Here is a 21,317-nt window from a genome sequence, read left to right as displayed (position 1 = left end):
CGGCGCTAGACCTGCGACGGCCGGACGCCGGCAGCGATGGTGGTTGGGGATTGGCGAAGATTAGAGAGTGCAAGAGGGTTGGAAAAGGTGAGTGGGTACGTCTGCGCAGTTGGCCTCGCGTAGCTAGGGTTGTTCTATTTTTAAATCGACGTGGGCGCGCACGATGGGCGTCCGCATGCATTGATGAATTTGGGGATCGACGTGTGCGCGCCTTGTGTGCTTACGCGTGGGTGGTGAGAATTGGTAAGAATGCGTGCGCATATGGTGCGCGCACGCGTACTAGGAGTTGGGCTGGAGGCATAGTGCTGGCCCAGCGCTCGCCTAACTCTCGGGAGGCATGTATAGAATGGTGGCATCAGCCAGGAGATGCGTACGTGGCAGGTATGCGTCCGCGTGCGTTGACACTTTTGTTTATTGGCGCGCATGCGTGATGTGCGCGCTCGCGTGAGGTGAGTTGGGCTAAAAGCCTAACGCTCGCGTAAGAGTGGCCCAACTCTCTGGAATTTAGTATGGTGATGCATCCGTTCATGGACGCGTGTGCATACTGCGTGCGCATGCGTCCGACCCTTTTTTTTTAATTGCCCAAAAACTCCCTACAATGCCTACAACTCCTTATTCAATAAAAAATCATACAATTCACAAAAATGCAATTTGATTTTAGGATTTATTCATCTACTAGTAAGCACAACATACATGTTAAAATGCTAACAATCAATTTATTAAGGCGACTAAAAATGAAATGGAAAACTACCTACAATGGTAGCTCAAATCACTTATTAATGAAATCTACAGGAGAGTGAAAAGAGTATACCATGGTGGGGTGTCTCCCACCTAGCACTTTTAGTTTAAGTCCTTAAGCTGCAAATTTGGTAAGCTCATTGTCATGGCGGTTTATGCTTGTACTCATCCTTAAATCTCCAAGGATCTTTACTTCTCAATTGGTTAATAGAATTTCCAACCACCTTTGCCACGCTTGGGCAAAGTTCAACCCAAGATATGAGTTCCCCTAATTGGTCTTCATTCTTCGATCTGAGATCCCATATCTTATTTTCGCACCCATCTTCAATTTGATCTTCATACTTTTTCTTTCCGGGTGGTTGACAATAGAATTCTCGTTAACACTCCATGCTTTCCTTCTAGACCATATAAAGTGGCATTCCTCCAATCATGGTTCCTATACCTTGAAGCTTTGACCTTAACGAGCCTAATACCAAATTTCCAACCACTACACAACTCGTTCTTACTTTTAATTGCACAAAAAGCTCTAAATTGTCCATCTGTTTCAATCAAACCATATTCAAGTGAGAAAGTGAAGCTTAGAGATACAAATTTTACCCATTTGAATGTTGTGGAAGATGGTAATCTAGGGGGGATTCTCCCCACACTTAGACAAGGCAAGATCTATTTTCTTATGCTCTTCTTTTGTTGCTTCCACATCTTGACAAATTTCTTCATTTTCAACCTTTTCCCTTTTATCACTTGGCTTAGTGTTGTCCTCAAGAACTTCACTTTCTTACCCAATGGGAGGTGATTCCATTTTGGCTAGGAATTCATTGATGAATAAATCCATCTCTTGATCAATCTCTTCGTATTCTTCAATTTCGATATACACCATGCCAACTTTTTCTCCTTGGTAGCTCTCTTTCGATTCATTCTTTTCTTCATTGTTCACCAAGGGTATGGGAGGTTGTGCACACTCTTTTATATTTTCAACTCCATGTCCAATGGGAGAGGATTCAATTGTGGATAGAAATTCATCCATGATTGAATCTATCTCTTGATCAACCTTCTCATATTCTTCAATCTTGATACGCTCCGGAGGTTGTTGAGATTCACATGGCGGTTCCATATCTCTTAAATCTTAGACCACTTCCTCCTTTGTTTCAATAACCGTAGGCTTCTTCAATTGCTCTACTACTACTACCGATTATTCCTTTTTCACCGAATTTTCCGATATCTTCTCCATGCTTTGCTATTCCTTTGGCTTTTCACATGGGGCTACGGAAACAACTTGAGTATTCAAACATTGGTGGGCTAAAGCGTGCACCACCTTAGTCAAGTTGGTCACAAACTCAAGTGTATCCCGCTTCATGGCTTCTTGTCCTTGAAGTAATAAAGTGAGAGGATCGTCTATTGGGGCTTGGGGTGAATAGGAAGGTTCATTATTTTGGAGAGAGGGTTCATGGTAGAAAGGTGGTTCCGCTTGATGAAATTGTGGAGATAGTGTGCATTGAGGTGGTTCTTCATAGTAATTATGATAGGGTCGTGGTGGTTCTAAAGGTTCTTGCTCATAATGATCACAAGGATGTGGTATGGGTGATTGGTTATATGATGGATAAGGGTCATAGGAAGGTGCTTGATAATGAAAGGCTTGTGAGAATGGTTGATGTACATGTTGAGGATAGGATTCGTAGGCATATGATGATAGTTGTTGAGTGTCACACAAGGAGTCACCATAGCCATTGAATTAGCATGCATTATAATGAGAATTATACCTATAAGTATCCGAAGGTTGTTGCCAATAAGAGTGATCAATTCCTTGAGGCTCCTCCCATCTTGGAGTGTTCCATCTTTGGTACATGTTGTCATCGAAGTTCATATTTTCTACAACACAATTGGAACCAAACTCATAGCCAAAGTTAGAATTCATTATGGAAGGACAAAATAAAACTAACAAAACTAGTAATCAAACAAAAGCAACCTATTCACAATATTCACATATGTACGGTAACCAATAACATAACACCATTCCAAGCCTATTTCATCCTGAGATTACTAGCAAACACATCAAGGCACCTTATGGAATCAAGAGAGAATTAAAATTATCAAATTAGAGGCCTAAAAAGCATGTTTTTACAATTAAGCACAAATAAGGGAGAGATCACGAAATCATGCTAATTCATTGGCTAAATGTGAGAAAAGGTTAGCAAAATACTCTAAATTCAACACAAGATAAACCCTAAAAATGGGGTTTATCAGGCCACTATGGCAAATTATATATCAAATCGAAGCCCCGGACGTTAGCTTTCCAACGCAACTGGAACCGCATCATTTGGATCTCTATAGCTCAGGTTATGACCGTTTGAGTGCGAAGAGGTCAGGCTGACAGCTTTGGCAATTCCTTCAGTTTCTTGTATTCCTTCCATTTTTGCGTGCTTCCTTTCCATCCTCTAAGCCATTCCTGCCCTATAAACTCTGAAATCACTTAACACACATATCAAGGCATCGAATGGTAATAAGAGATGATTAAAATACACAAATTAAAGACTCTAGGAAGCAAGTTTTCAATCATAGAACAAATTCTGGGAAGGAATTGTAAAACCATGCAAATAGTATGAATAAGTGTGCAAAGGCTTGATAAAAACCACTCAATTAAACACAATATAAACCATAAAATAGTGGTTTATCACCACCGTCACTAAGGTGAACCCGTTCTTTAATCTCCTTGTTTATTTTCTTTTCTGTTTTCGGTTTTATGCTTTATGTTTTGACTATGTTTGTGTCTTCATTACATGATCATTAGTTTTTAGTGTCTATGTCTTAAAGCTATGAATGTTCCATAAATCTTTCACCTTTCTTAAATGAAAAATATTTTCGGAAAAAGAAAAAGAAGTACATGAATTTCGAATTCCATCTTGAAAATAGTCTAATTATTTTGATGTGGTGGCAATACTTTTTGTTTTCTGAATGAATGCTTGAACAATGCATATTTTTTATAATGAAGTTTATTAATATTAAAATTGTTGGCTCTTGAAAGAATAATGAAAAAAGAAAAATGTTATTGATAATCTGAAAAATCATAAAATTGATTCTTGAAGCAATAAAAAGCAGTGAAAAACACAAAGCTTGTGGAAAAAAAATTTGTGAAAAATAAAGAAAAAGAAATAAAAAGAAAAAGCAAGCAGAAAAAGCCAATAGCTCTTTAAACCAAAAGGCAAGAGTAAAAAGCCAATAACCCTTTAAACTAAAAGGTAAGGGTAAAAAGGATCCAAGGCTTTGAGCATTAATGGATAGGAGGGCCCAAAGGAATAAAATTCTGGCCTAAGCGGCTAGATCAAGCTGTCCCTAACCATGTGCTTGTGTCATGAAGGTCCAAGTGAAAAGCTTAAGACTGAGTGGTTAAATTCGTGATCCAAAGCAAAAAGAGTGTGCTTAAGAACTCTGGGCACCTCTAACTGGAGACTCTAGCAAAGCTGAGTCACAATCTGAAAAGGTTTACCCAGTTATGTGTCCGTAGCATTTATGTATCCGGTGGTAATACTGAAAAACAAAATGCTTAGGGTCACGGCCAAGACTCATAAAGTATTTGTGTTCAAGAATCAACATATTAAACTAGGAGAATCAATAACACTATCTGAATTCTGAGTTCCTATGGATGCCAATCATTCTGAACTTCAAAGGATAAAGTGAGATGCCAAAACTGTTCATAAGCAAAAAGCTACTAGTCCCGCTCATCTAATTGGAACTAAGCTTCATTGATATTTTGAAATTTATTGTATATTCTCCCCTTTTTATCCTATTTTGTTTTTGATTTCTTGGGGACAAGCAACAATTTAAGTTTGGTGTGTGATGAGCGGATAATTTATACGCTTTTTGGCATTATTTTTAGGTAGTTTTTAGTATATTTTGGTTACTTTTTATTATATTTTTATTAGTTTTTATGAAAAAATCATATTTCTAGAATTTACTATGAGTTTGTGTATTTTTCTGTAATTTCAGGTATTTTCTAGCTGAAATTGAGGGACCTGAGCAAAAATCTGATTCGGAAGCTGAGAAAGGACTGCATATGTTGTTGGATTCTGACCCTCCTGCACTCGAAGTGGATTCTCTGGAGCTAAAGAAGCCCAATTGGTGCACTCTCAATTGCGTTAGAAAGTAGACATCTTGGGCTTTCCAGCAATAAATAATAGTTCATACTTTTCCCGAGGTTTGATGGCCCAAACAGGCGTTAAACGCCAGCCAGAGACCCTTTTCTGGCGTAAAACGCCAGAACTGGCACACTTCTTGGCGTTAAATGCCCATTTTGGCACCCAAGGTGGTGTTTAACTCCAATTTAAGGCATATGCACGTGAAAGCTTGAAAGCTCAGCCCAAACACTCACCAAGTGAGCCCCAAAAGTGGATTTCTGCACTATCTGCACTTAGTTACTCATTTTCTGTAAACCTAAGTTACTAGTTTTGTATAAAAACTACTTTTAGGGATTCATTTTGTAACTCATGATATTTTACATCTCATATTGTATCTTCTACAGCATGAGTCTCTAAACCCCATAGGTGGGGGTGAGGAGCTCTACTGTGTCTCAATGGATTAATGCAATTACTAGTGTTTTCTATTCAATCACGCTTGATTCTGTTTTAAGATACTCACTCGTACTTCAATATGAAGAATATGATGATCCGTGACACTCATCATCATTCTCAACTTTATTAACGCGTGCCTGACAAGCACTCTCGTTCTATCTGAGCTCAACATAGTCATTGGGCAACAGCTTGAGTGCGTATCTCTTGGGTCTCTGATCCACGGACCGAGTCCGTGAGATTAGAACCTTCGTGGTAGAGGCTAGAACCAATTGGCAGCATTCCTGAGATCCAGAAAGTTTAAACCTTGTCTGTGGTATTCCGAGTAGGATCTGGAAAGGGATGACTGTGACGAGCTTCAAACTCACGAATGTTGGGCACAGTGACAGTGTGCAAAAGGATAGAGAGATCCTATTCTGACACAAGTGAGAACCGACAGATGATTAGCCGTGCGGTAGCTGTACTTGGTATTTTTCATCCGAGACAAGAGATTCGATAGTTGATTACCCGTACAGAAACCGTGCCTGGTATTTTTCATCCGAAAGGACGGGTGGTAGCCATTGACAATGGTGATCCACCAACATACAGCTTGCCATTGAAGGAAGCCATGCATGTTTGGAGAAGAAGACAGTAGGAAAGCAGAAATTCAGACGACAGAGCATCTCCGGAACATCAACCTGTTCCTCATTATTGAATCACAAGTATCATTTATTTCATGTTATTTACATTTCATAAACAAAATCATTTTTATCATTAATCTCCTGACTAAGATTTACAAGATAATTATAGCTTGCTTCAAGCCGACAATCTCCGTGGGAACGACCTTTACTCACATAAGGTATTACTTGGACGACCCAGTGCACTTGCTGGTTAGTTGTGCGGAGTTGTGAAAAGTGTGATCACAATTTCGTGCACCAAAGAGCGTAGATCCCTCCCACGCGTGGCCTTTCAAAAATGTCATTTCTACGCGTACGCATCACCCACGCGTACGCATCACCCACGCGTACGCGTCGCCAGTTAAATTTTCTTGGGTGAAGAACGTAGCGCTCTTTGAAATAGAGCGTAGCGCCAAGGGTTATGCTGCAGGGGAACGTAGCATTCTTCAAATAAGCATAGTGCTAAGGTGCTCTTCTCCCCTGCTTCTTTTCCACCTAATATCAATCAAACAATTGCGTCAAAGTTTGCTATAATCACAAGGTTTTTGCATCATTCATATCATCAAGTAAAATTTTCATAAAAATCTTATGAAAAAACACATAAACAATCATGTTTAATTGAATCAGGGGATGCATGAAATTTCAATCCAATTACTCACTTATTGCTCAAGAAAGTGCATGAAACCTAATGAAAATAAGTGAAAATGCTTGTGAAACTAGCCTAAGATGACTTATCATCACAACACCAAACTTAAATCTTGCTTATTCCCAAGCAAGCAGTAAAACATAAAAAAATTAATGAAAACAGAGAGGAAAATATGTCCTTATTTGAAAGCACTCAGTCTAGGTTCATAGGGTTTCATGCAGGATATATTTGAAGCTCTACTTTTATTGGTTTCCAGGTTTGAGATGTCCCTTTAAGTGTTAACTAATGTGCTGCTATGAAACCTTGTTATTTACTGATCCTTGATATTTTATTTTTGTTTTTCTTTTGCTGAGAACTTATACTTTATTTGCAGCTAAGTGTTCTATATTTAAGGCAGCTTTTTAAGTAAGTTTTCAGTCAACACTCTCGATCCAGTTGGCTCAAGGTGTTGGGTGATGAAGCACCCTTCAGACCTACTAACTCAAGCCCTTCCTCAACACATACACACCACAGACACTTGGGTCACAATTCAATTCTAGAGACATTGATGCCCAACACCTCTTTGGGTCACTAAATGCCTTGTAACTAGGTTGCTCTTGATAGTGGATTTTTGGTTGATAATCCTGAATTAGTTAACCCAAGTTACCAAGTGTTGAAACACTCCTTAGAACCTAATTATCCAAGCAGATCCTAGTACAAAAACGCCATAGGCATGTGTCTTAAGGGTTGAGCTATTAGTGTCTAGCTTATTCTTTGTTTCTTTCCTTCTTTCTTGTTCTTTCTCTCTTTCAGGGAGATTTATTCACTAAAGGTTTCACAGACAGTAGCTAAGTTCATACTCAAGAGACATTCTACCCTTCATCTTTATTAGTGAGCTTGCTAAACAATCAAACATATACCACCACTGATCCTTATTCTAATTCCTACCAAATTAGACAATTTCACTTTTTGTTTCAACCTTTTCTTTTATTCATGCAAAGGGGAACAAGACATACATTCAAGCAGATGAAAATGAAGCAGACACTCAGACTAGAACACTTAATTGGCAATGGCAATTAAAGACAGTCAAAATGTAAACAATTTAAACTAATCAGCAGGGGTTCATTTAGACTTCCAATTTAGAGTACTTTAAAGCAGAAACAATTGAATAACAATACAACCTCTTGGTGTTTTTCCTGCTTAGTCTTTCATCATCCCCTTTTGCTTTTGTATTCTTCTTAGTGATGATGCATAGTCCTTCCAAGAAATTGAATGACTTTCTGCAATGATAGTGGAAGTTGCTTGTTCTCCAAGCACTTGAAAGATGGTTAGCATGCATGATTGGTTCTAGGCTTTTGAACTTACTTTGGTGTGTGAACACCAAACTTAGTTCATTGCCACTGTCTATTATACAATAAATTGATTACACACATGAAACCTTGTGCTTTTATTAAGTAAATTGGCTATAACTAAAAATTAAGCAACTATCAAGAAATTTTCCTGATTGTTTTAGACTTTATGACTCATGATGCTCTTTGGAGGGTTATTGTGTGTTTCATGAGATCTAAGGTAGAACACTAAACTTAAAATCACACATTCACCCTTGTTATATTCATTTTGGTGTGCAACACCAAACTTAACTCCTAGCAATACAGGAAAATCTTGACTTTTTATTGAAACAACTATGAAAAGAGAGTTACCTCTGGTTATGTTGCCTCTCAACAAGTGCTTCTTTATCGTCATTAGCTTGATGTCCTCCATTCTTGTTTATCTCAGTTCATGAATGCTCTCTTCCTTGTTCCAAGGCCCTCCCAGGTAATGCTTAGCTCTGTGACCATTTGCTGTGAATGTGTCCTTTGTAGCTTTATTCAGAATTTCAAGGCTTTCATATGGGAAAACCTTAGTCACCAGATAAGGGCCTGTCCATTTAGACTTGAGTTTTCCAGGAAAAATCTTGAGCCTAGAGTTGTATAACAGCACTTGTTGCCCTGGCTTAAACTTTCTTCTTGAAATTTTCTTGTCATGTCATCTTTTAGCTTTCTCCTTATATATCTTAGCATTCTCATAGGCTTCCAATCTGAATTCATCCAACTCATTGAGTTGGAATAGCCTTTTCTCTCCTACTGCTTGAGAGTCAAGATTGAGGACCTTAGTGGCCAAGAAGGCTTTATGTTCGAGTTCCATAGGAAGGTGACAGAATTTGCCATAAATTAGCTGAAAAGGTGACTTCACAGTTGGGGATTTGAATGTGGTTCTATATGCCCATATAGCGTCATCCAATTTTCTCGCCCAGTCTTTTCTTGTGACTCCAATTGTCCTTTCTAAGATTCTTTTCAGCTCCCTGTTTGCTAATTCAGCCTGGCCATTAGTTTGAGGTTGGTATGGTATGGCCAATTTGTGAATTACTCCATATTTGTGGAGCAGTTTTTCTATTTGTCTATTACAAAAGTGGCTGCCACCATCACTAATAAAGCCTTTTGGCACCCCATATCTGGTAAAGATGTGTCTCTTAAGAAATTGAAGTACAATTGGTGCATCACATGTAGTTGTTGCTATGGCCTCTACCCATTTAGAGACATATTCCACTGCTACCAATATGTATTTGAAGGAATAGAATGAGGGAAATGGTCCCATGAAGTCTATGCCCCATAGATCAAATAGTTCCACTTCCAGAATGAAGTTTTGAGGCATTTTATTTCTCCTTGTTAATCCTCTAGCTCTTTGGCATTCATTGCATTGGTGCACAAATTTTCTAGCATCTTTGAATATGGTTGGGCAATAAAATCCACTTTGAAGCACTTTAGCAGCTATTCTTTCTGGCCCAAAGTGTCCACCATAAGCTAAATTATGATAGTGCCACAGTATGTCTCTCATCTCATTTTCAGGAATACACCTTCTGATCATTCCATCTGGACATCTCTTGAACAAGAAGGGCTCGTCCCACAAGAATTTCTTGGCTTCATTGAGCAACTTCTTCACTTGTTGCCTTGTGAACTCTTGGGGAATCCTTCTTCCCACCTTGTAGTTTGCAATATCAGCAAACCAAGGTGCTTGTTGGACTTGAAGAAGATGTTCATCTGGAAACTTCTCATTCACTGGTTGTGGTGCATCTTGGTTGATTTCCTGTGGCAGTCTTGACAGATGGTCTGCAACTTGATTCTCACTTCCTTTCCTATCCCTCACTTTAATGTCAAAATCTTGTAGTAACAACAGCCATCTGATAACTCTTGGCTTGGCATCCTATTTAGACGTGAGATACTTGAGAGAAATATGGTCAGTACATACTATAACTTTTGAACCAATCAAGTTTTGTCTAAATTTGTCAAATGCATATACAATTGCCAAGAGTTCTTTTCCTGTGGTGGTGTAATTTTTTTGTGCCCCATTTAACACTTTACTTGCATAGTATATAACATGATGTAGCTTATCTTTCTTTTGTCCCAATACAGCACCAATTGCAACATCACTTGCATCACACATGAGTTCAAAGGGAAGTCCCCATTCTGTGGGTGTGATGATTGGTGCTGTAGTAAGTTTATTTTTCAAGGTTTCAAAGGCATGCTTGCAATTATCATCAAAGACAAAAAGATTGTCAGCCACTAGCGAAAACTTCTCACTGCTTTCACATTGACTGGTATAGGAAGCTTTTCTATGATCTCTATCTTAGCTCTGTCAACTTCTATACCCTTGCTTGAAACCTTATGCCAAAGAACAATACCCTCTGGTACCATAAAATGACATTTTTTCCAATTTAAAACTAAATTTTTTTCTTGGCATCTTTTCAAGACAAAGGTTAGATGATGCAGACAAGTATCAAAAGAGTTACCAAAGATAGAAAAATCATCCATAAAGACCTCTAAAAATATTTCTACCACGTCAGAGAATATGGAAAGCATATACCTTTGAAAGGTTGCTGGAGCATTGCATAGCCCAAAGGGCATCCTCCTGTTAGCAAAGACTTCGAATAGACAGGTGAAGGAGGTCTTTTCTTGGTCTTTGGGATCTACCACTATCTGATTGTATCCAGAGTATCCATCCAAGAAGCAATAGTAGGCATGGCCAGCCAGTCTTTCTAACATTTGATCAATGAAAGGGAAAAGGAAGTGATCTTTCCTTGTAGCCTCATTCAATCTTCTATAATCAATACACATTCTCCACCCCGTCACTGTCCTTGTAGGGATTAATTCATTCTTCTCATTGAAGATGACAGTCATGCCTCCCTTCTTTGGCACCACTTGGACTTGACTCACCCAAGGGCTGTCAGAAATTGGGTATATGATTACAGCATTCCACAGCTTCATCATCTCCTTTTGAACCACTTCCTTCATGGTTGGGTTAAGCCTTCTTTGAGGTTGCACCACAGGTCTTGAGTCCTCCTCTAGCAGAATCTTATGCATGAAAATAGCAGGGCTTATACCCTTGATGTCATCAATTGTCCATCCTAAAGCTATTTTGTGAATTTTCAACACTTCAATCAGTTTCGCTTCATCTTTCATGCTTAAGGAGGAATTGATGATTACTGGCACCGTCTCTTTTCCTCCAAGGAATGCATACTTGAGATGAGGAGGGATGGGCTTCAACTTTTGCTTTGGCACTTCCTCTGCCTTGCCTTCAAAAGAGATTTCAGATACTTGTCCTTCTATGACATCTTGATCTGCTTCTGTTTCTTTTTCTTGTTCCTCCTGACCATTGGTTTCAAGCACTTCTTCTACCAAGTCTTCTATCATTTCCACTCTCATATGCTTTTCTTTCTCAAGGGGATATTGCATTGCTTTAAAGACATTGATGATCATTTGGTCATCATCCACCCTGAGGATCATTTCACCTTTCTCTACATCAATGATAGCTCTTGCCGTGGCTAAGAAAGGTCACCCCAAGATTATTGAGTTGTGTCCCTCTTCTTCCATGTCTAAAATGACAAAATAAGCAGGGAAGATGAATTCTCTAACCTTTCCCAGCAAGTTCTCTACAATTCCATTAGGTATCTTGAGTGATCTATCAGCCATTTGAAGTGACGTTCTAGTTGGTTTAACTTCCTCTATTACAAGCTTTTTCATCATTGAGAGAGGCATCAGGTTGATGCTGGCACCTAAATCACAGAGAGCTCTTTCCAATGTCATGTTGCCTATGGTGCATGATATGATAAAGCTCCCTGGGTCCTTGAGTTTTGGTAGAATGCCTCTTCGAATTACTGCACTACACTCTTGGGTTAAGATCACAATCTCCTTTTCATTCCAGTTTTTCTTTTTGTTGATGAGTTCCTTGAGGAATTTTGCATATAATGGCATTTATTCCAATGCTTTAGCAAGGGGGAGGTTAATTTCCAGCTTCTTAAAAATCTCTAGGAACTTGGGGAATTGTTGATCTTCGAGCTCTCTTTGCAGCCTTTGAGGGTGTGGCAGAGGAGGGATGTAAGGCTTCACCTCCTTCCTCTGTTCTTGCGGATGCTCTTCCATGACTTGTGATGAATCCATATTTGATGATGATTTTTGGTTGGAATTGAATGGATTTTATCATATAAACTTGCACTTATTCCCTTGAATAGCATGCTTTTGAACTTTCCTCCCAATTTGTGCTTAATTATGAAAATATGCTCTTTTGCACCTAATTTAATCTATTTTATTCCATTTGCCATCTATTCGATGCCTTGATATTGTTTGTGAGTGATTTCAGGTGTAAAAGGTAGGAATGGCTTGGAGAAAATGGAAGAAGAGCGTGCAAGTAGAGGAAGCATGAAGAATCAAAGGAGATGAGCACCGAGACGTGTGCGTATGCACAGACATGCGTGCGTACGCACAGCCGCCCAATCAGAGTGCGTGGATTGTTTCAAGTGCGTCGCACGGTCAATCAGAGTATCGCCTAGTGTGCGTGCGCACAGCTACTTGTGCGTACGCATAGGAAGAGATTTTCACATAGCGTGCGAACGCACAAGTCTGTGCGTACACACAGCTGTCCACACATGCCTTTATTAAAATGGCACGTGACTCACGATTTTGGAGTTTTGGAGGCCCATTTCTGAAGCCATTTAGCTCATATTGAAGGGGAAATGAAGATCATATCATATCATTAGTATAGCTTAGGAGTAGAGTAGGAAGCTTTTAGTTTAGTTTTTCTCTAAGTTTTTCATCTTCTCTATTAGGGTTTATATTAGCGTTTTACATTCAAGTGCCATTTCATTTTTGATCCTGGATTTTGCTAGCTTCCATTGTAAGTATCTCTTTGTTATTACTTTTTATAGTTACATTGTTCTTACTCTTTCTTATAATTCAAGTTATAGTTCAAATTTATTTCTCTTTTTTTTTGCAATTTCAATTTCTTGTTGATGAATTTGATGTTTAATGTTTGTTTCATTCTTTCTTATGTTATTCTTGTTGATTGAGATCATTTGTTGCTTTTAGTTTCATGCTTTTTCTCATTTTTTCCATGTTTAATGCTTTTGCCCACCAAGTGTTTGACAAAATGTCAACCATGGTTTTAGGCTAAATTTTTTGCTCTTGGCTTGGGAAAAGTGAGAAATTGGGTTCCTAGAGTTGGAATGTCCAACATTTAGTGTCAATTCTTGGATTGTTAATTGTTCTTGTTCCCACTAACGCTAATCTGTTGCTAAGGCAATTAGCAAGCAATTTAGGAATTGTGGGTTAAGAACACTGATGCTCATTTAACTTACTTTCCGATGTGAGGGTTGATCAAGTGAGATTAATCTATTATAATTGTCATAGTTGTGGTTCTAACAAGGAAAGGACGCTTAGCTCACCCTAAGCCAAGACTCTTTTTATGTTTTCAATCCTTCATACATATATATGTTGATCTCTTTTATACTTTACTTGTTTATAGTTCATAGTCGGTTCTTTAATTTCTTCATTAGTTTAATCATTACAATTTTACATGTTCTTTTATTGCTTTATGTGTTTATTTCTTTATTGAAAACCCCTTGATCACTACAACCGGAATTGTGTACTCATTGATCTCAAGTGTCCTTGGGAGACGATCTGAGAGTCAAATACTCTCGATTTTGAATTGGTTTTGAATTGTGACATTGTTTTGAGTTCACATTTGATTGTGAGAGTTGTTGTTGGTTTAGACTATTCTACCGACGGATTGATGCTTGTTTTTGATTGATTCCAAACCGGCAATAGTCATTTCCTATCAACTTGCTTTCCCTTCCTTGAAGCTTGTGGTTCCTCCTCCTTCTTCTTGGGTTTCTCCTGGTCCTTCTCTTCAGCTATTACTTCTTTCTTGCTGTCAACCTTGTCATTTTCTAATGTCCTTCCACTCCTTAGTTGAATTGCCTTGCATTTTTCCTTGGGGTTGGGAATGGTGTCACTTGGAAATGCATTGGTTGGTCTTTCAGCTGGCTGCTTGGACAATTGCCCAATTTGTCTTTCCAGATTCCTCAATGAGGCTTCATGATTCTTGTTGGTCAATTCTTGATGCTTTATTATTTTCTCCATCATCATCTCCAAATTGGAGATTCTTTGGGATTCTTGTGGTAATTGTGATTGAGTGTGGGATGTTGATGGTGGATGAAAGTTATTATGGTTAGCTAAGGGGTTATTTGGTGGATAGTGAGTGAAAGTGGGATGATTATTTTGTGGTTTTCTGTATGAATTTTGGTTAGTAGCTTGATAGTTTTGATGGTTTGTGTTACGTGAATTGCTTGGGTTGGAATTTCTTTGCCATGAGTTCTTGTTCTCTCCTCACTTTTGATTGGGGTGGTTCCTTCAAGAGGAGTTGTAAATGTCCCCATAGAAGTCATTTGGTCCAGAACCTTGGTTGTGCATATACTGAACTTGTTCAAGCTGCTGTTCTTCATAACTCACTTCATTTTGTCCCCACACAACTGGTCGTTGGTTAGTTGTGCTCACTGCTACAAGTTGCAGTCCATCCATCCTTTTTGACATCATCTCTATTTGCTGTTGAAGTTGCTGATGCATAATCTTGTTTTGAGCTAATATTGTATCAACACCTTCAAGCTCGAATACGCCTTTCTTGGGAGTTGCTTGTCTTTTAGATGAGTAGAAATACTCATTGTTGGCAACCATGTCTATGAGGTCGTGTGCTTTTTATGCAGTCTTCATCATTTGCAATGATCCTCCTAAAGAGTAATCTAAAGCTTTCCTTGAACTCATGGATAGACCCTCATAGAAATTTTGGAGCTCAACCCACTCACTGAACATTCTTTCTAGACATCTTCTAATCAATGCTTTATACCTCTCCCAAGCTTCATATAATGACTCTCCCTCTAGCTGTCTGAAGATTTTCACATCAGTTTTCAGCTTAATGACTCTTTGAGGAGGGTAGAATTTGGCTAGGAACTTGTTAACCAAATCATCCCAATTGGTGATACTTTCCTTTGGTAAGGTTTCTAGCCAATGAGTGGCCTTGTCCCTTAGTGAAAATGGGAACAACAATAGCTTATAGACTCTATATTGGCAATTATTTTGAACTAGAGTGATTAGTTGGGGATTGAGTTCAAAATTATTAGCATGGACATTAGGGGTTAAGATACTGCTCCCACAATTCATCAGGTTGGGGATGGTGTAAGAGGCTAGAACTCTCCTTAAAGGCTGGCCATTGTTGGCCACATCCTCTAGAGGATTAGGGAGGTTATCATCCATCTCTTGATCTCCCTCTTCTGAATCTTCTTTTCCAAACACTCCATTCCCTCTTGCTTCACTTCTTAATATCAAGAAGGTTCTCTCTAGTTCAGAATCAAAGGAGGTGGATGCACCTCTTCTCCCTCTACCTTGTCTGAGGTTATTTTCGTAACTTGTTGTGCTTTTATCAACCTTGTGAAGTAATCAATTGTTACTAATAGGAATTTTACCTGTCCTAGTGCTACCGGGAATGGGCCGAGTATATCCATCCCCCATTTATGAAAAAGCCAACTAACGTCTGATGCGTGCAGTGATGGCAAAAAATTGATTCTGCACAAACTAACTAGCAAGTGTACCAGGTCACATCAAGTAGTAAAACTCACAAAAGTGAGGTCAATCCCATAGTGATTGATGGATCAAGCAACTTTAGTTAGAGGATTAATCTAGTTAAGTGAAATATTGAGAGATTTTTGGTGAAATTAACTTGACAGAATGTAAATTACAGAGAATATAGATTGCTGAAAGTAAATTGGCAGAAACTTAAATGGCAAGAAACTTAAATGACAGAAACATAAAGAGCAAGAAACTAAAAGAGCTGAATCTTAAATTGCAAGAAATATAAATGACTGAGGCCCAGTTTGGTTAACCAACTTAATTAAGCTCCTTTTGATAAAATAACTTAAACAATAAATGACTCTGTTAAAAGTAACTTATAAATAAGTTATTTTGTGTTTGGATTTTTAACTCTAAAAATGCTTATTTTATAGAAATGTGATGAAAAGTAGAAGTATTATGAGAGAAGTCATTTTTTAACTTCTCTATAAGCTCCTAAATAGCTTCTTAGAAAGTTGTTATTTGGTTTTTAAAATTGCACCAGACATTAATACTACTACTTTTCATAAGTCAAAAGTTAAAAAAAGTTACTTTTAAAGCTTCCCAAACGGGCCCTGAATCTTAGAGTGCAAGAAAGTAAAATTGCAGAATATAAATTGCAGTGCAACTTAAATTGCATGAATTATAAAGGGAAATGGGTGCAGAGAATCAAAACAGCAATAAACAATTTAAATTGAAGTGAAATCAGAGAGATCTAAATTGAGGAAATTCAAAGAAAATAATTCATCAGGGATTGGAGATATCATAATCCATCATGAATCAAATGGGTCTCAACTCCTTTCTCAATCATATGAGTAGATCTATGGCGGATTGAAATTGATTGGATCCCAATTCCTTGGCAATCCAATCTCTCTAATCACAATCAATCTTGCCAATTCCTTGATCTAATTGTCATGAGAAGAGTTAGAGCACATTCTCTTATCCATAAGCCACACAAATTCTCAAAACCTCAATTCCTCCCGAATGGTGTTAATTAGGAGAACTGTGAATGATAGAGCTCCAATTCTAATGCAAGTAATTCCCTTTCTGAGGCTCAGACAAGCATTCAGCTGAATTAAACTCCCTTTCGGAGTGAATAATTCACAATCAAAACAGAAGATATCCTATAGCTACACAAATGAATTGAGAAGAAGAAGAATTTCATTGATCCATTATGATTACAATAGAGCTCCTTCCCATAATGAATTTGGGGTTTAGTTCATCATTGCTCAAGTAAAAACAGAAAGCAGAGAAAGTGTAGAAAAATGTAGAAAAGGAAATACAAGTGAAAATGAGTGCAGAGTTTTCCAATTAAGGTCTCTGAATCCCTAGCCTTCTAGATCCCCTTTTCTAAATCAAATTCTCCTCTATTTATACACTTTCCAATTCAGTCTTCAAGTCCTTGGATTGGGCTTTTTGGCCTCTGTTGAAGCAAGCTAGAATGGATCTTAGTTGGTGCCGTGTGGATACCCCCAGGAGAACGTAGCGTTCTTGAGGAGAGCGTTGCGTTGGTGCATCCACGCGTATGCATCCTCTCTATCTATAGTACTTGTCACGCGTACGCGTCACATACGCCTACGCATCCTTTGCAGCGCTCTCCATGAGAGCGTAGCAGTCACGCCAAGAGCGCTTTCCCACGCGTACGCGTCATTCACGCGTACATGTAGATTTCAAAATGTCACTTCCACGCTGCTGCTCCATCCACGCGTTTGCATGACCCTTCACAAATGCCACTTCCACGCGTACGCATCACTGATGCGGTGATGCGCACGCGTCGCTAGCCAAATTTAAAATCCAACTTTGAAGGTCTTCGCAGGCGCTCTTTGGTGAAGAACGCAGCGCTCTTGGGTGTAGAGCGTAGATCCCTCCCACTCGTATGCGTCATCCACGCGTACGCGTGGCCTTTCAAAAATGCCATTTCTACACGTACGCGTCGCCAAGGGTTGTGCTGCAGGGGAACGTAACGTTCTTTAAACAAGCGTAGCGCTAAGGTGCTCTTCTCCCCTGCTTCTTTTCCACCTAATATCAATTAAACAATTGCATCAAAGTTTGCTATAATCACAAGGTTTTTACATCATTCATATCATGAAGTAAAATTTGCGTAAAATCTTATGAAAAAGCACATAAACAACCATGTTTAATTGAATCAGGGGATGCATGAAATTCCAATCCAATTACTCACTTATTGCTCAAGAAAGTGCATGAAACCTAATGAAAATAAGTGAAAAATGCTTGTGAAACTAGCCTAAGATGACTTGTCGTCATTCAGCTGCTCGGCCGGGCTATGGATGAGTGGTGCTTACATTTGGCATGCGTCGCACCTCTGTACTTTGTTTCTACAGTCTTCTTGTAATGTTGGTTAGTAGTATCCAGCTCGTAAAATACTCTTGGCTAAGCTTCTGCTTCCAGTGTAGTGTCCACAGATACCATCATGGACTTCGGCAATGGCGTTTGCTGCAACTTCGCGGCCGATGCATTTTAGTAATGGTCTAGAGATACCCCGTTTGTATAGATCGGCTCCCATCATGGTGTAATGGCTCGCTTTATGTCTCAATGACCTTAGGTTTTCGTTCTCTGGTATTGCTCCAGTTCTCAAATAGAGAATGAATGGGCTCCACCAATCTTCTTCCTGTGACACACTTATAATAGATTTGATATCTAAACTTGGTTCTGTTAGTGTAAGATGATATAATTTGTCTGATGAATCGTTACCCTATATGTGGCTAATTTTTATAAAATATCGGCCATACAGTTTTGTTCTCTAGGTACATGTGATATTTCAAAATTTTGAAAATGTTGTATCATGTTTTTTGCCGAAGCTAAGTACTTTTCCAAGAGCGGATCTCATACCTGAAAGTGACCGGTTACCTGTTGCACTACGATGAGAAAGTCATAACATACCTTTAGGTTTTTTTACTTCTATTTCCTTTGCTAACCTTAGGCTTGCTAAGAGTGCCTCATATTCAGCTTGGTTATTCGTGGCTTGAAAAAGGAATTTGATTGACTGTTCGGCTTGCACTCCAGTGTCATCTTTTAGTAGGATCCCTGCTCCACATCCGCTCTCATTTGATGCACCATCTATATATAGTTCCCATGTCTTGACCGTTTCTTCTGTATTGGTGAATTCTGAAATAAAGTCGGCCAGTGCTTGGGCTTTAGGAGATCCTCGTGATTGATAAGAGATATCGAATTCCGAGAGCTCTATTGCCCATTTCGTAGGTCAACTTGCTAGGTCTGGTTTTGATAATATTTGACGTAGGGGTTGGCCAATTCAAACTATTATCTGATGTGTCTGAAAATAATGTTGCAGACGCCGTGCTGTGATGACTAAGCCAATTGCTAATTTTTCTATTGTCGAGTACCTTATTTTGGCATTTTGTAGTACTTTGCTCACAAAATATACTAGGTGTTGCTCTTTTCCTGTTTCTGTTACAAGCACGGAGCTAACCGTGTTAGTTGAAATTGAAAGAAATAGAAAAAGGGGTTTACCTTATTGTGGCTTCTTGAGTATAGGTGGTGAACCTAGGAGGTTTTTAAATTCGACAAAGGCTTTTTCGCATTTGTCTATCCAAACGAACTTCTTGGCCTTTTTCAGGGTATTGAAGAAGTGATATGACTCAGCAGCTGCTGCAGGCAAGAATCGGGATAGGGCTGCTAAGCGACCTGTGAGTTACTGCACTTCTTTGATTGACTGAGGTGATTGCATGTTTATCAAGGCCTGACACTTGTTAGGGTTGGCTTCTATCCCCTATTTGTTAGTAGGAATCCGAGGAATTTACCTCCATGTACTCCAAATGCACATTTCTTTGGGTTTAGTCTCATATTGTACTTTCAGAGTTGCTGAAAAATTTCATTAAGATCGGCCTCATGTTTTTGTTTCGAGCTTGACTTGGCCACCATGTCGTCGACATATATTTCAAAGTTTCGGCCAATTTGATCTTTGAAAACCTTGTCCATTAGTCTCTGATAAGTTGCTCTTGTATTTTTTAGTCCGAAAGGCATGACTTTATAACAAAAATTACCTTGGTCAGTTACAATGTTGTTTTATCTTCGTCATCAGAGTGCATTTGTATTTGATTATAACTGGAATAGGCATCCATGGAACTTATCACTTGATACCCTGAGGTGTCGTCCACCAGTCTATCAATATTCGGCAGTGGGTAACGGTCCTTTGAACAGGCTTTGTTCAGACCTGTAAAGTCCACGCATATGCACCATTTTCCCGAGGTCTTCTTAACCATCCCACATTTGCTAGCCATGATGAGAAATGAAGTTTCCAAATGAAATATGCATCAAGCAATTTCTGTGTTTCTGTGGTTGCTGCATGTCTTCTTTCTGTACCCAAGTTTCGTTTCTTTTGCCTTACAGGTCGGGCATTAGGGTTGACTGCTAACTTGTTGTATATAAAGTTCGGATCAATTCCTGGCATGTCAGCAGGTGTCCATGCAAATAAGTCAGAATTGGACTTTAATGTTTCAATCAGATTTTGTTTGTTCCTGCAGAGAAAATAAAACTGATGTTAGTAAACTGGTCTGCTTTTCCAAGTTGTATCTTTTCTAGGTCGTCTGTTGGGGTGGGATGACTGTTGTTGCTCCTTGGATCAAGCTCAGTCAAGGTTGGAATGTTCACTGAGTTGTAGACAGAATGGACTCTTGTGATAGTCTCCTTTAGGGTGTCTTTTAAACCTGCATTGTAGCATTGTCTAGCCTCTTTGTGGTTGGCATGCACTGTTGCCACTATATTCTCCTGCACAGGAAACTTGATACAAAGGTGAACTATAGAGATAATGGCTCCAAAAGAGTTAAGACTCCAAAATAACATTATAAGGGCTTGCACAATCAACTACTAAAAATTGAATATTTTGGGTTTTTGAGTTTGGAAACTCCCCTAGCTTCATTCTCAACCATACAGAACTTGATACAGGGACTCTTTCTCCGGAGAACCCTACCAATTCTCTGGGTGATGGTTGCAATCCTTTGTCGCTGACTTGCATCTTCTTAAATGTCGAGTAGAATTATACGTCGGTGTTACTCCCGGGATCAAGTAAAACCTTTTTTACTGTTAGCTCTCCCATGTTGATCGAGATCACCACTAGATCATCTAAGTTCGAACACTATGACTTGAAGTCAGACGCACCGAAAGTGATTTGGGCAGTTGAGGCTGAGGTTTGTGTTCTTTGCCGAGATCTTTCCATTGTCATCATGACTCTATAACTTCTTTTCCTAGCTGTATTAGTTGCTCCTCCTCCTATGAAGCCACCTGAAATATAGTTTATTACTCTTTTAGAGGCAGGAGTTTTGACTGATCCATACCAAGTTCCTTTTTCTTTGTGGTCAGAGCTATAGCTCGGTTTGTCAGTGTCCCTGGTTGCTTCTTTCTGGTTTCTGGAAGTGACATATTTGTCCAGTAAGCCTTGTCTTGCTATCCTCTCCAATAAGTCTTTGGTTACTATGCATTCGTCAGTGGTATGGTCATACTTCTGGTGAAATGCGTAATGTTTACTTCTATCTACATACTTCTGATCCAGATATGTGTCTGCTTTGCTCGGCGGTTTTATTAGTTTGTTGTGTAGTATTTCTTTGATGATGTCCTCTCTTTTCGTATTGAACTTGGTGTACGAATTAAACTTCGGTGTTAATTTGAAAGATTTTTTGGCATCTTTGCTTTGAGACCTGGGAGGTTTCTCCTCTTCCTTTTGAGATGATGTTCTTTTATTTCTCTAAGCTTCACATAATTCTTCGATTTCAATTTGTACAGTTGCTTTGTCCCT

At 39.0% G+C, this 21,317-nt stretch overlaps 1 protein-coding gene across 1 annotated transcript; it reads right to left on the bottom strand.

Moving 5' to 3' along the window:
• Positions 1–8,603: 8,603 nt before the first annotated feature.
• On the bottom strand, positions 8,604–11,398 carry LOC107489404 (uncharacterized). The gene is made up of 3 exons (XM_016110152.1): positions 10,405–11,398; positions 10,196–10,299; positions 8,604–9,818 (listed from the first exon to the last, which is right to left on the bottom strand). The coding sequence occupies exons 1-3, from the start codon at positions 11,396–11,398 to the stop codon at positions 8,604–8,606; spliced, it is 2,313 nt and encodes a 770-aa protein (XP_015965638.1).
• Positions 11,399–21,317: the final 9,919 nt, after the last annotated feature.

This window comes from Arachis duranensis, chromosome 5 (genome assembly GCF_000817695.3).
Source record: "Arachis duranensis cultivar V14167 chromosome 5, aradu.V14167.gnm2.J7QH, whole genome shotgun sequence".
Lineage (NCBI taxonomy): Eukaryota > Viridiplantae > Streptophyta > Magnoliopsida > Fabales > Fabaceae > Arachis > Arachis duranensis.
The sequence above is the reverse complement of the archived record's forward strand: the minus strand, read 5'-3'. Positions and strand labels throughout refer to the sequence as shown.

Bases quoted from the DNA above. Each gene is read 5' to 3' on its own strand.
- LOC107489404 (XM_016110152.1), bottom strand. From the start codon at position 11,398: ATGATCCTCAGGGTGGATGATGACCAAATGATCATCAATGTCTTTAAA. The intron at 10,300-10,404 runs GTAACTCTTTTG...TTATGGTACCAG, and splicing joins GGATGATTTTTCTATCTTTG to AGGGTATTGTTCTTTGGCAT. The intron at 9,819-10,195 runs GTGAGAAGTTTT...ACGTCTAAATAG, and splicing joins TACCAGTCAATGTGAAAGCA to GATGCCAAGCCAAGAGTTAT.